Raw genomic sequence first — 14,048 nt, 5'->3', positions numbered from 1 at the left:
ATATATGTTGGGAATTTAAATACAAGGAAAATGATTATGGTTGAGGATTTGAGAAGCCAGTAGCCTATTGCATTATACTCACTAGTGGAATTATGGTCCTGACAACACCAGCAACTTCAATTGATTTGTGTACAGTATCCATTGTCGCAATCATGAAACATATAGCACAACAATGGATGCATTATGGGTGGAGAATTGTTTTGGCTTCATCGTGACGCAAGATGTCGTGCTACTTTCTCCACTCATACAGTTGAAACTAATGACAACACTATTTCCTGTGGTTAAGTGTTTCAAAGTGCTGCCCAACATTATAATTGGACTACAATGACATTTGGGAACTACAAATATGATCAGTCTGATTAAATACTCCTCGTGGTGCTTGATAAAACCTTCACATTTCGCGATATTACTTCATGAAAGTTTAAGAGTCTAAATTAGTTTAGCTGGTAGTTTTATTTAAATCAATTCCCTGTCAGCAGATTATCGGTGTGTGCAGCTGCTTATCGTACCTATAAAGAAGGAGAAGCGAGGGAATAATGCATGGTAAAACCTATGCGTCACACAAATCAGGAACTGTAAACATCAAGCCAAGACAGAAGGGAATATATTTACCCGATATATGTCGCTATTCCATAAACTGCGGCCGTCAGCTGGCGCAGATGTGGCAGGCTTTCTCTTCGGACAACCTATAAAGTTTGCGGGGTGTAAAAAAAAAAGAAGCAGGCCCCAGTTTCCCCTCGTCCGATGGCTCACTCTATATCACTCCAGTCCTATCTTGGCTGCTCGTCCCCCATCTCTCTATATCCCACTCTGTCTTTCTCTCTCTGCCCGCTTCTATCCCTTTGCAGGAAGTGAACGCTGCTCACATGAAGAGTGCAGGCAGCCTGACATCATGCACCACTCGGCAAATAGTTCTTTTTAAAGACGCAGACATTTTAGTAGGACCTGCCAGGTTACTGTAGGTACACTGTCCTACTGTATTCTAAGCGGCAAAACGGACTGTCAGCAGTGTTCGGTCGTATCGTGCGCCTTTACGGACACACGAACTCGGTGCACTCGGCACGCTTAAAGGTGCAGACTTCTACACTGTACAGCAAACCCACGGGGCGAGTTAGCCTGCTACTAACACCTTGTGTAATATGTTATAAAAAGATAACGTATGGGGGCACATTTGCAGCTATGACAGGGATGCCTGTAGTTGTAATCCTTTTAGTGTACATGTGTGGTTACTTCACGTGTCCCTATGTGATGACAGCTCGGGCTACATGATGCGCATGTGTGCTCTTCTGCTAAATTATAAGCGCCAACTGCTGGCAGTGTGTCCTCAAGTCAACTTTTCTTGACCGCAGGCATGCGAAATCGCAGTGCCACAGCTCACTAAACCACAGGGTGCACTGTACTTCATGATGAATATTCTTCCTCAACATATTTTATGGTAACTATGGTCAAGCTACATGGCATGCAGAATTAGAATAGAAATAGAATTTTAATGTTTTTGTGTGTTTCTTCAACCTCATGATTCATCACTCTTCCTACATATCCATAATATGGAGCTAGATTTGTTTCTGGTACTGGCAGTGGGGCTGGAGCTCACTGCCAGTGTTTCAGTTTGACTATTAAAAGTGTATTTATTTATTTTGAAGTGGCCTGGCTGGCTGCTAGTTAGCCAACGCTAGCTTCCGCGCTCAACTAAGGCAGCGCATCTATGCCGGTGACAATGGTATAATGATTCAGATGACTCCCAGGACAAGATGGTGCTCACCCGACTGGCCAACAGGAACGTGTCAACGCCCATGACATTATCTCCACAGCAAGAGAAAAATCCTGAGATGAGCAAGAAATTGCTTCGAGAGCAAAGACTTAGGTTTTGAGATCGAGAAGAAAAATGTCTTGAGAGAAACGCACCCAGTGGTGAAAATTGTATTGAATCTATAAGTGATGGAAAATATTTCATTACAAGTCAAGAATGTAAATGTAACTATTTGTGAAGAAGGGTCTGACATTTTTTTTCAATTGTTTTGGGTTCAGTTCAATTCAATTTTATTTATATAGTGCCAAATCACATCAACAGTTATCTCACAGCACTTTTCAAAAAAGAGTAAGTCTAGATTTACAGAAACCCAACAATTCAGAGCAAGCACTAGGCGACAGAGGCAAGGAAAAACTTCCTTTTAAGAGACAGAAACCTCGAGCAGAACCATGGCTCAGGGTGGCTGGTCATCTGCCTCGACCGGTTGGTGGTGAGAGAAAGTCAGAAACAGAGAAAGAGAAAGAGAGGCAGAGAAGAGACAGACACAGAGAGAGAGAGACATGGAGAATTGTAGCAGGGGGTGTCGAGCAGAACATGGAGGCAGCAGGTGACTCCAACCACAGATCCAGACTCCACAGCTCCAGAGCCACAAACACCTGCAGGAAGCGATAGGAGGAGAGAGGAGAGGGGCGAGAGAGCACAAGACTCCGGGAAAGTGAAGAGGTCGAGTTAGTAACATGCAGGTGCTCAGTGCATCATGGGATGTCCCCCGGCAGTCTAGAACTATAGCAGCATAACTTAGGGATGGTTCAGGACTCCCCTGAGCCAGCCCTAACTATAAGCTTTATCAAAGAGGAAAGTCTTAAGCCTACCTTTAAATGTGGGGATAGTGTCTGCCTCCTGATCCCAAACTGGAACCTGGTTCCACAGGAGAAGAGCCTGATAGCTGAACGCTTTGGCTCCCATTCTACTTTTGGAGACTCTTGGAACCACACGAAACTCTGGATTCTGGGAGTGCAGTGCTCTGGTGGGCTAGTAAAGTACTATGAGCTCTTTAAGATAAGATGGTGCCTGACCATGAAGAGCTTTGTGGGTGAGAAGAAGGATTTAAAATACTATTCTAGATTTTACAGGAAGCCAATGCAGAGAAGCTAAAACAGGAGAGATGTGATCTCTTCCTGGTTGCTGTCAGAACACGTGCTGCAGCATTCTGGATCAGCTGACGAGTCTTTATGGACTTTTTCGAGCAGCCTGATATTAAAGAATATCGGTAATCAAGCCTAGAAGTAATAAATGCATGGAGTAGTTTTCCTGCATCATTTTTAGACAGTACATGATTTTTGCAATATTACATGAGTGAAAAAAACCAGTTCTTGAAATTTGCTTAATGTGAGAGTTAACTGCATGTCCTGATCAAAGATAACTCCAAGATTCCTCACAGTGGTGCTGGAGGCCAGGGTGAGTAACAATCTCTTTGGATAATGCGTCACGGAGGTGTTTGGGCCCCAGAACAATAACTTCAGTTTTATCCGAGTTTAACATTAGAAAATTACAGGTCATCCAGGTTTTAACATCCTGAAGGCACATTTGAAGTTTAGTTAACTGATTAGTTTCATCTGGCTTGATCGATAGATATAATTGAGTATCATCTGCATAACAATGAAAGTTTATGGAGTGTTTCTTGATAATATTGCCTAAAGGAAGCATATATAAAGGGAACAGGATTGAACCGAGCACGTGGGACTCCATGACTAACTTTGGCGTGCATGGAGGATTCATCGTTAAGATGTACAAACTGAGATTGATCTGATAAATAAGACTTAAACCAGCTTAGAGCAGTTCCTTTAATGCCAATTAAATATTTCAGTCTCTGTAATAGGATATGATGGTCAATGGTATCAAATACAGTACAGAGGTAAGTCCTTTGTCTGATGCAATTAGGAGGTCATTAGTAATTTTCACAAGTGCTGTATCTGTGCTATGATGAACTCTAAATCCTGACTAAAAATACCTTAAATGAGCTGTTGCTATGCAGAAAGTCACAGCTGTTTGATTACTGCTTTCTCAAGAATCTTAGAGAGAAATGGAAGGTCTATAGTTGGCTAAAACATCTGGATCAAGGTTGGTGTTTTTCAGAAGAAGTTTAATTACAGCTACTTTAAAGTACTTGGGTACTACATAGCCTGTTAATAAAGACAGACTGGTTATATCTAGTAGAGAAGTGTTGACTAAGGGTAAAACTTCTTTAAGTAGCCTAGTCATGATGAGGCAGGTTGATGGTTTAGATGAAGAAATAATTGAATTACTTTGATAAAGATTGAGTGAAGCAAAGCAGTCTAAACATATATCTGGTTTTACATCTGTTATAAAGTTCTGTAGTTTAGAGATAAGTCTGTGCCAGTTAAAGGCAGTCTTGGTGAATTTTGTTTCTATTAGTTATAGTTTATCATTAAAAAGCTCATAAAGTCGTTATTAAGAGCTATGGGAATACTTAGCTCAATAGAGCTGTGACCTTCTGTCAGCCGGGCTACAGTGCTGAAAAGAAACCTGGGCTTGTTCCTATTTTTCTCTATTAATGATCAGTAGTACGCTGCTCTGGCATTTTTGAGGACCTTCCTATACGTTTTAAGACTGTCTTGCCAAATTAAACGAGAATTTTCCAGTTTGGTGGAACGCAAATTCTTCTCAAGTTTCCGAGATATTTGCTTTAATTTGCGAGTTTCAGTGCTATACCATGGAGCTAACGGTCTTGGTTTTATTATATTCTTTTTTAGAGGGGCAACAGAGTCGAGTGTCATTTGCAGCAAGCCTGCAGCACTGTCAACAAAATGACCGATTTGGGAGGGACTGAAATCAGCACAGGAGTCCTCCGTTACTTTGTAACTTGGTAATGAATTAAAAGCTGATGGAATCAAATCCTTAAATTTAGCAACAGCAATATCAGATAGACATCTTGTAAAGAAGTTTTTGCCTAATGGCGTGTTCACTTTGTTTGTTTTAATAACAAGAACCAACAAGAAAAAGGAAAAATAAACCTGTATTCATCCGTATTTTAATATTTTAAGTCTTTTTTGGCTTGCAACCCTTTAAAGCAAAACGAAGTCAAAACGCGACCTCTCAACAAAGTTTACATATAAATGTAAGCTGTGAGCTTTTCCAGCAGCCATTGTTTTACCTTCTTAGATTGCTAATTAGATTACTTTTTAGTGGCCTGAAAATGTAAAACTATTTGTGTGAAAAGTAAACAGCAAAGAAAAGATGTTTTTTTAAACTCCATAATAATCTTGTGACACCTCAACTTGACCCTGTGACCCCTTAAAGGGATCCTGAGCACCAGATACATTTTTATATATTTTTTTAATTTATTTTTTATAATTATTTATTAGCCTGTGTTTACCTGGCCATATCCAACATACTCTACACTTTGTTATTTCATCTGACATTGGTAATAATCTTTTCATTTCATGTAATACTGAATTACCTTTATTTCTGTCGTTCCTTCTCAATTATATCTTAATTGGTATAAGTACTTCTATGTGGTACTCAGTTTCCTTGAAATGAAGTACCATGTATATCTATCTGTACTTTGCTGAGAAACCCCTCTGTCCTGTGATATTCCTCTATGAGCTTACAGTGGGCTGATGGCATTTAATAAGAGTTTACAGTGCCCTATTGCACCCTTGGTTTTGAAAGTGTGTGGTAGCAGTATACTATTCCTAAAGGGACTATCAGGTATCCAAGATACTCAGTGGCGAGTTTATAATGACCTCATTGTACTTAGCTCAATGCCATTAGAGAAGTCACATTCATGTTTACAAGGGAATTACAGATGTTTCGTCAGGCCTTATTGTTCAGCTAAACCTGTAAAACTGAAACTGTTGCCTAATAAAACAACAGCTGATTTTGTTTGCTCCTATGTTTAACTGTGGTCTAGTAGCAACACAGTGAATCAAACTTGGGATGTATGAAGCTGACATGGCATGACATACTGTACGTCATGAACTTCAAAAGGTTATTTAAACACAGAGGAGCCAATGTCAATCAATGGTCAGGACAAAAATTAAAACTGAGAAGTCATTCAGACATAAGCAATCAACTTTAGCCTTTCAAACAAGGAGAAATGAAAATCAGTAGGCCATGACTTAATCATCAAACCTACCTTCTGCACTATATTGACATCACGAGACAACTCATGCTCTCTAGTTTTCCTCTGTTGTAACTGGGCTGTCAGATCAGCCCAGCTCAGAGCATGAGGCATATGATGTGTTGATCCTGAGAACAAAAGCTTTTTGTTTCCCCCATGATTATCCAATTACAACCCTGAGACCATACCAGTCTCAAGCATGTCTCACTCAGGTCACCAGCCTCTGTGTCGAAAGTTTACATCTAAAAGATGGTAGTTTCCAGCTTGCCTGTTTTCCTGTACTAGCCAATGATAAACATGGAAATTATGTTTAGTACATGACGGCACAGTTATCCTCACAATTACACCAGGTTAAGAGTAAAAAGCTTATTTGAGTGATTCAGTCCTCCTTAGAGCCTGTAAGCATACTGCATGCCATGTATGAATGAGGCTATATAAGGTGATTGGGACACAGCCATCGTCATTGTTATAGTTGGCAGCAACAGCGGGGTCTAGTTGTGGCTGGTGTTTGCATGCTGCAGGAAGCTAAACAGAGAAGTCTGTCATAGCAGCTTTGAATCAACACGAAGAGCGACTGATGGAACATTTGACCCAAAGACGTTCTCAATTTGAACTGTCACACACTCTTGTGACACAGCTCGAGGCATGCCATCATGGGTGTTAGCCAACACAGTAAACGCATTCACTTGGCATTGTAAAGCACGACACATTTCATCAACAGGAAATGCATTTATTCACTTTACAAAAAATAGTTGATGTTTGTCACTTTTTCTCCTACGCTGCCGCACCCCTTTCCACAAAAATCACATTACACAAACTGTTAACTTGTGTTTGGTCACTTTATCCACCCTAAGTGACTGTGTCTCTGGTACATGTATCCAGTATTTGCATATATGTATTATATATGACACAACTGTCATTATCACAATCGAGGAGTCAGGGTAAACTTAGTTTGGAGCCCAACCCGTGTTATTTTAGAACAAACGACTGTCTTGCATCCCTCAGCCATGATGCACATCAGTCACTTTTTCATGCAACACTGACTTTGACATTCACATTTTCCATTATTATAAACAAAGGAGTTTTTAGTCAAGATGACTTTCAAAATCTTTGAAACTGTTTGCAAATGGCATTAAAATACAATTGAAATTGAAGAGATTTGGACCCTATTGGTCTCTTGAGAGTCCTGCATGATGACTCGAGTCAGACTCATGCATCATTTCTAATCAGGAGTTCTACAGGACCAACATTTTTAAAAGATCACTGTTGTTACACAAACTTGTATTGGATTTTTTCAAATCTGAAACTAAACCCAATAGGACTTTGAGTTGACGTAAAAAGGGTCTTTTTGACTAGAGGGGAGATATGGAGCAGTCCTACAGAACATGCTAAAGGCTTATATTGTCCTGTAGCATCACACAATTCTGAAGTTAGTGTTTAGCATCCACATTGCGCACTACATTTCCCACGTTGCTCACATTGCAGCTACATGTCCACGAAGACCATGAAACACCAGCCAAGCCCCCCAACCAGAAACATGGTGATCTGCATGCTGTAGATGATCAGGTCATTAAGCACTCCAAAGTCAAGGCGCCGGTGCCCTAACAAAAGCAGAATGACAGACAGCTTGTACTGCAGCCGCAGGAGGACGCGCACGCTGACGTACTGCAGGAAGAAAAGAGCAGAGAGCGCCACCCAGAGCAGAGAGGTCAGCAGACTGCAGCCAAAGTAGAGGAGGAAACGGAGGAAGCTGTACATGCAGCGTGAGCGCAGGTAGAGGTCAAAGTTATTGTACTTGGTGCGCACCAGCTTGGAAGCGTGCGTCGACCCACAGGCCGAGTGCATGCACGTGGTGTGGGGGCCATGGAAGCTGCGCACCCGCCGTGGGATGGGGATCACAGGCATTGGTGGGCTACTGGAGCCCAGCACAGGAGTCCCAGTTACAGGTGGAGTCCTCTGTGAGTGCTGCTTCTGGCGAGGAAGTTAGCTTCATCAGGTTGTGGAGCAAAGAGCGGCTCTCACAGGAGCCACAGAATGAGATGTAGCTGCTGCTAGTGTCTGTCTGCTGTGGAGTCCAGTCTGCAACATGTCCCCCTTTGAATGCAACAAGAAATTGTTACCGTATGTTCTGATACATTTTCAAAATGCATATGCACACATTGTTGTAAACCTAAAAATGCAGACCAGTGCATACTCAATGTATGTATATTTAAAGCTGGAATCTCTAAAGTCACCATCTATTGCTGAAGGAGGTAGCATAATGTTGATTGAGCTAATGGTCCACAGATGAAAGTATTGTCTTATAATATATTTATATATTTGCAGTATTACAAACTGGGTGTCTATGGTGACATTCCCGGAAAAACGCTGTATTACAGTTTTTATAGGCCTTTACATAAAAATGGAACTATGCACACAATTCTAAATACATGAAGGTCATTTCTCAACCACAAGACTCTGGACAATTAAAATAGAATAAGATTCATTAAACGTATATGCCTCAGACTGCTGAACTCAGTACAATATCATTGCTTTCACTCAAATAGACATTTTAGATAAACCAGGACTGAAATCTTGAGGATAAAGGATTTTGCCACTTAAAGTTGAAAACAATAGGTATAGGCTACATTTTAACAGATGTTTGTAAGCCTACGTCTGACCATACATTCAATCAATGACGTTTTAATGGCTAAATCACAGCTTGCACACAGCATCTCTTGCCCCAGAAGGACATCTTATCCATATTTTGGTCTAGAAATAAGTGATCGAACAAAACCGATGGTAATCTTACATGCAACACTACGACGTCTTCCTCTTCACCAAGAAAAGCTAGTGTTTGAGTCTCCGAAGACTGGAGCATTGTATCACATTATAAACAGTCGGCTGTTAACATAAACACACGGAATTTATTTTCTTTTTCCCTCCACACCCCCCTCGACAACGCATTTGTTTTTGTTCCAGCGGAGACTAGGCAGCGACGGCGAGCCGGTGCATGTACATCCTGTCGCAAAATATACGAGTCATCCTGCTGTGACGTCAGCTGCCGAGTTAAAGGGGAAGTGCCCCAAGGATGCTCGCTTTGCATTTCAGCTTCGACGACCACAGATTTAGCAAACATCAGGCAGGGATTGTACATTACTTTGTCTATGTGTGTGTAATTAAAAAAAAAAAAAAAAAGAATAAGTAAGTAAAACATTTTTGTAGGTAATTTTAGGTTCAAAACTGCCTTGTAAAATTGTGATTTTTCTTACTTCGACAACATCGGCCATGGAGGAAGGTAAGGTCAATTTCACAACCACATGGCCTTTAAACAAATTTTGTACAGCATTCATGAAAATGAAAATAAATCGCAGCTACTATGTCACAAGATTTGTGGATCATGGCATCGTGTGAAATGTTTGACCACAAAGACCAGAGATTCAGGAACTAAAACTTCTCAAAGTTAAAAAAAAATAAACAACTAAAATATAGGCCTTCAATAAAAATAAAACTAGTAACTCCAAATATAAGGACATTTGTATCACATTCGTTTTTTTATAAGAATTATTACTGCCATCACCTATCTACCTGCAACATGGGTGTAACTTACACTCAAGATTCACATTCCCCAAGAAGACTTTGACTGCAAAGGCCATGCATGCATCTCCTGCGTGTGTAAACCTCACACAAGGTGTGTCCAAACGCACATCCTCAGAAGTGTGTGAAGCCTCTCACTCTGTATATCAAGTAACCTTCATTGGGCAGATTTATGAGTTGGCCAAATGATTACATCCCATCTTTCTGTCAGCAATCCAGATGGCGCTGATGAAAAAAATCATGAGAGAGAGAGAGAGAGAGAGAGAGAGAGAGAGAGAGAGAGAGAGAGAGAGAGAGAGAGAGAGAGAGAGAGAGAGAGAGAGAGAGAGAGAGAGAGAGAGAGAGAGAGAGAGAGAGAGAGAGAGAGAGAGAGAGAGAGAGAGAGAGAGAGAGAGAGAGTTTATTGCTGTTATTAATAACGTGCTGGATCACTTTAAAGGGTGTATTATGCAAACTCAGAAAAACAAACCTTCTCATATTTAATCAAACATACATGAAGCTGTTGCTAAGGCTGACTATATTAATCCGCATACCATGCTTTCACATTAGGATTGAGTTTAGTAATGAAATCCTTATCATACTAATTTGAGTGGCAACCAAAGTCTTCAGTCAGATCTGGTCATACAAATTGAATTGGCTGCATTTTCTTTCTCTACAAGAGAGCACTCATGGTGCACCACTTCTCTAAACATCTTCTGTACTATACAGTGTGCATACCTGACAATTGAGGAAGCCACAGTGGTCTGCAATAATCCCTCTTTGTTCAGGACACAGCCTACGTTTAAATTGAATCCTGGTTCACAAATATCAGCTTACCATCTCTCATCTGTTCCTATCGAAACCAAATCTTAAGTGTCATCTGCTGCATCAGTGAACATCAAAGCTATGACAAAAAGTGTGTGTTGGCCAGAGGCAACTGACGGCAGCTTTAAAAACCCACTTAACAGGCACCAGTCATTCTATATTGAGTGTGTTGTCGACAGTAGTGTTGCATGATTCATTTGCTTAAATGGCTTATTTTTTTCTGAAGTATTCTCTGTAAAGGCTTTCTGGTAAAAAGTTCTGAAGCTTGAAGTGTTGAACTCATAAGAGCTGCTTTCAGTGCTCTCTTTCAATTGCTCATGAAATCATATTGCTTCAGTATGAATTTGATTTTTGTTTTGTCACTGGCATTACTCTGACAAACGATTTTAAACCAAGGAACAGTAAGTCTTCCTTCTGAAAAAAGAGAAGCCACTTCATTTTTAAAATAATCATAAGGAATTAACATAATCAATACTAAATGATGTTGATAAGGACACTTTGTCATAGGAACCTTGAACATTAATTCAGGATTTATACATAATCATACCCCAAACAATAGTACACCTGTAGCTACCACATCAGTGCTGCTGTTCTGATGAACTTCAGTATATTTTCTACTTTTAAAGTGGTTATTTTTGAGACTGCAATTTAAGCAAACCAAATTAATACTCACTGAATTTGATGCTGAACAATTTTGAAACACAATATCTTGCAAGGCAGATACTGTTGAACCATGTAATTTTAAACTCACAAAAACGTCCTCATACTGTAAGTCACTGAGTTATCACAGCAGTAACTTGGCTCAGACACTTTCTTTTAGCAGGAATCTTCTTTTTCTATCTGAATTGGATTTTTAGGACCAGAACCTGCTGTGCAGGTTGTTGCGCTTCTTATATCAGCTGAGTTGATTGCATTTGTCAAAAACCTTTCCACTTATCTTTCTCTGCAACTCCCTAGAGAGGTGTTCTTATAATGAGTTGCACTATTTTCTGGTTTGAAGATTAATGGTTGTCATTTGGAGAAAAAAAAATAACTTGAGGGTTATCCTTGCTTGTCAGCCAGTGAAGAACTAGATTCCTTTCTCAAGTATATATTATGTTGGCTCAGGAGGAATGGACAACGTTCAATGGGAGCATTAAAAATATACAAATATGGAATGAGTTGTGGACAAATCTTACAAAACCGAAGCAGAAGGAGATGAAGTTTGAGGTCGGATTAAATGTCGAAGGTTGCAAATGAAAAATGAATTTGGTTACACTTTGGTTATCTAAGTGCACACGTGTAAGCATATACTCATAATCTTGTAAAAACTGACCAGAACACTTCTTCAATCACACATCAGCTGTTTCTTTTTAATGAGAGTTGGTCTATTTACAAGGCTCAAACAGAACAAAGCAACATTTGAATGTAGTTGTGATGCCAAGATCCAAATTGTTGTTTGACAATGGGAGATCTAATATGATCTGCTCACTGGAACACAGGCCTACAATAGTAGAGGTTTTTCGCTATAAATAACAATCATGCGGTACATTGTATGCACAGAGAGACCTTCATTTAACTTTTTTACATTTGCTTGTATTTCCTTAAAACCCTTGAATTCCTTTTTTATTTATTCTGCTGTCTTGGACGAAAAGTTGGATGAAACTTCGCTTGTTGGATGCTGGCCTGGAGATGAGCTCACAAAAGAAAACATTTAGACCTTCCACCACTGGAGGGAGCTGTTTGTTCATGTTACACTGCATGTAAGAGTGCCTTCCAATTCAGTGCCCATGAGGAACAGCACATTCAAGGGCATGGCACCAAGCTCTCTTGTCTTCTTGTATAGGCATATTTGAACAAAATCCAGCTCCTACATTACTGTTTTCTTTGATAAATGAACACATGCAGCACCCTTTACAGCTGCAAATGCCTCTAAAAGTTTCAAGTTTAGATGTTGCCTCTCCCCTACATCTGGTTAATAACTGCATCCAAGTTCAGGAAGCTCCTCTGACTCGTACCTTTATGAAGAAAAACGATGTCAATAAAGTGGATGCTAGTGACTTAGGCATCCGAGTGACCTTGTAAAGGAGGTGTATTGGTTCATATCATGCCTTATGGCAATATTATTGACTCATATTTTCCTCCTCCAAAACATGACAATCTTTGGAGTATTGCCTTATCTTCCTGAAGGTAGAGGCTGGCCAGGGAAAGCAAGCAACCATGCAGGTTTAAGTTTCTTTCCAAGTTTGAAAGCAAATGAAGAATGGTGCTTTTAAAATGTCAATGGCAAGGCTACTTCTTCATTCATTGACAAACTACCGAAGGCCAAAGTCTACCCTGTACTTGTAGCCTTGTGAAGTGGAAATTGCAATCCACAACCATCCACCCCACCATCCCCGCAAACCTTTGCCAATACATTGCCATAGTGACCCAAGGAGGGTCTAGAGTAAGCAAGATTAAAGGGGCAACATGTCAAAATCCTCTTTGACGCCTCCAAATACACTTGGGCTAAATCAATTCATTCATTAACTAAGTAGAGGTCACAGCCAATAGTGGAGCTAAGACAAATTAAATCAATTAGTCTGGCTAATAAGATGAGGAAGACTTTAATTAGTGAAAGTTTAATCAAAGCCGTGTTTGCGCTCTGAAGCAGCTCAATGGATCTCCTACAGAAAGATCCATTTGGCCTGATGTCGGGCTGAACTTTGGCCACATGTACAAAATTTATACAGTATAATGTAAAAGTGTTTTATTTGCTTATCTGTTTGTTCCATTTTAGTAATATGAGTTTCTGACCTCTTTTATTTGTTTTTAAGGACTGTAATGCATGTGTCCAAACATTTTGGTTGAGGAATCAAATTATTAATGAAAAAACCTTTTAAAAAAGTAAAATGAATAACATTAAAAGATAAAAAAGGGTCTAACACTTATCCACTTCCAAGACAGTTAGGTGTGCATGGGATGCCAAGCCTCGGAGAGCAAATTAAGTACCCAATTAACCTAATTAAAATAAAACATGATGCTGGCAGCCGGGTCAGACCGTTGCTTCCAAGTTTTTATACTATATAAAGTTGAATTATTAAGGAAATAGCCCCAAGACCGTTCAAAAAACTTTCAATCTTTCACAGTGTTTTTTCTTGTGGTTTCATCTCATCATCTCTTGTGTGTGTGTGTGTGTGTGTGTGTGTGTGTGTGTGTGTGTGTGTGTGTGTGTGTGTGTGTGTGTGTGTGTGTGTGTGTGTGTGTGTGTGTGTGTGTGTGTGTGTGTGTGTGTGTGTGTGTGTGTGTGTGTGTGTGTGTGTCATAATCCAGTCAAGCCATCTGTTGTCATTAAAACCTGCTCCTGTTGTACCATGGATTCCAAGTATTCATCTGGCCAGATGTTCCTTTGAACTATTGTAGCTCAAAGTTTTGCTGGTTGTTTTACACAAACCTCAAAGTTCACATATGTCAGTATTGATTTCTGTAGGACTTTTAGAGGAGTTACACCTTGGGGAAATGCTCATATTCTGAATCCAACATTTTTATTTAAATAATGCACTTTGTAGCTGCAGATTTAGTCTATAAAAAGTAAATTAGTAAACCCAACCGAGGACAGTTCACATTGATGCAGATGTTTCCCTTTTGGTCTGTCTTGTCTTGCTTTCTTGTCCTCCACATGTGGCTGGATTGGGCCTGGCTAGTGTTAATCCTATACATAAGGGGGCTAGGCTGGATTATCGATTATCTGGAAACATCTGCATGTCACATATCATAAATATCATCACCAGATCTTTTTATGGGTGTCCTTTCTTG

General features: G+C 40.0%; 2 protein-coding genes across 4 annotated transcripts in view; both read right to left on the bottom strand.

Moving 5' to 3' along the window:
- The window catches only part of LOC117959016 (nucleus accumbens-associated protein 2), a 25,396-nt gene extending 24,344 nt beyond the window's left edge, over positions 1–1,052 (bottom strand). Inside the window, exon 1 of one of the 2 annotated variants that reach the window (XM_034895849.1) lies at positions 613–1,052. The gene's annotated coding sequence lies outside the window, so the exon portion shown is untranslated. The remainder of the gene's footprint in view (positions 1–612) is intronic. The other variant, XM_034895846.1, reaches the window with a different exon arrangement.
- A 5,672-nt stretch (positions 1,053–6,724) lies between these two features.
- Positions 6,725–8,933, bottom strand: LOC117959594 (transmembrane protein 250). Of its 2 annotated transcripts, none has more exons than XM_034896822.1 (2): positions 8,686–8,933; positions 6,725–7,988 (listed from the first exon to the last, which is right to left on the bottom strand). In XM_034896822.1, the coding sequence occupies exon 2, from the start codon at positions 7,797–7,799 to the stop codon at positions 7,380–7,382; it is 420 nt and encodes a 139-aa protein (XP_034752713.1). In that variant the 5' UTR covers positions 7,800–7,988; positions 8,686–8,933; the 3' UTR covers positions 6,725–7,379. The 2 variants fall into 2 exon arrangements, with proteins under 2 accessions (XP_034752713.1, XP_034752714.1); XM_034896823.1 differs by having other exon boundaries at positions 8,715–8,933.
- Positions 8,934–14,048: the final 5,115 nt, after the last annotated feature.

The sequence above is a fragment of the Etheostoma cragini genome, chromosome 16, assembly GCF_013103735.1.
Source record: "Etheostoma cragini isolate CJK2018 chromosome 16, CSU_Ecrag_1.0, whole genome shotgun sequence".
Taxonomy (NCBI): domain Eukaryota; kingdom Metazoa; phylum Chordata; class Actinopteri; order Perciformes; family Percidae; genus Etheostoma; species Etheostoma cragini.
Note: the sequence above shows the minus strand (reverse complement) of the source record. Positions and strands in the feature narration are given on the sequence as shown.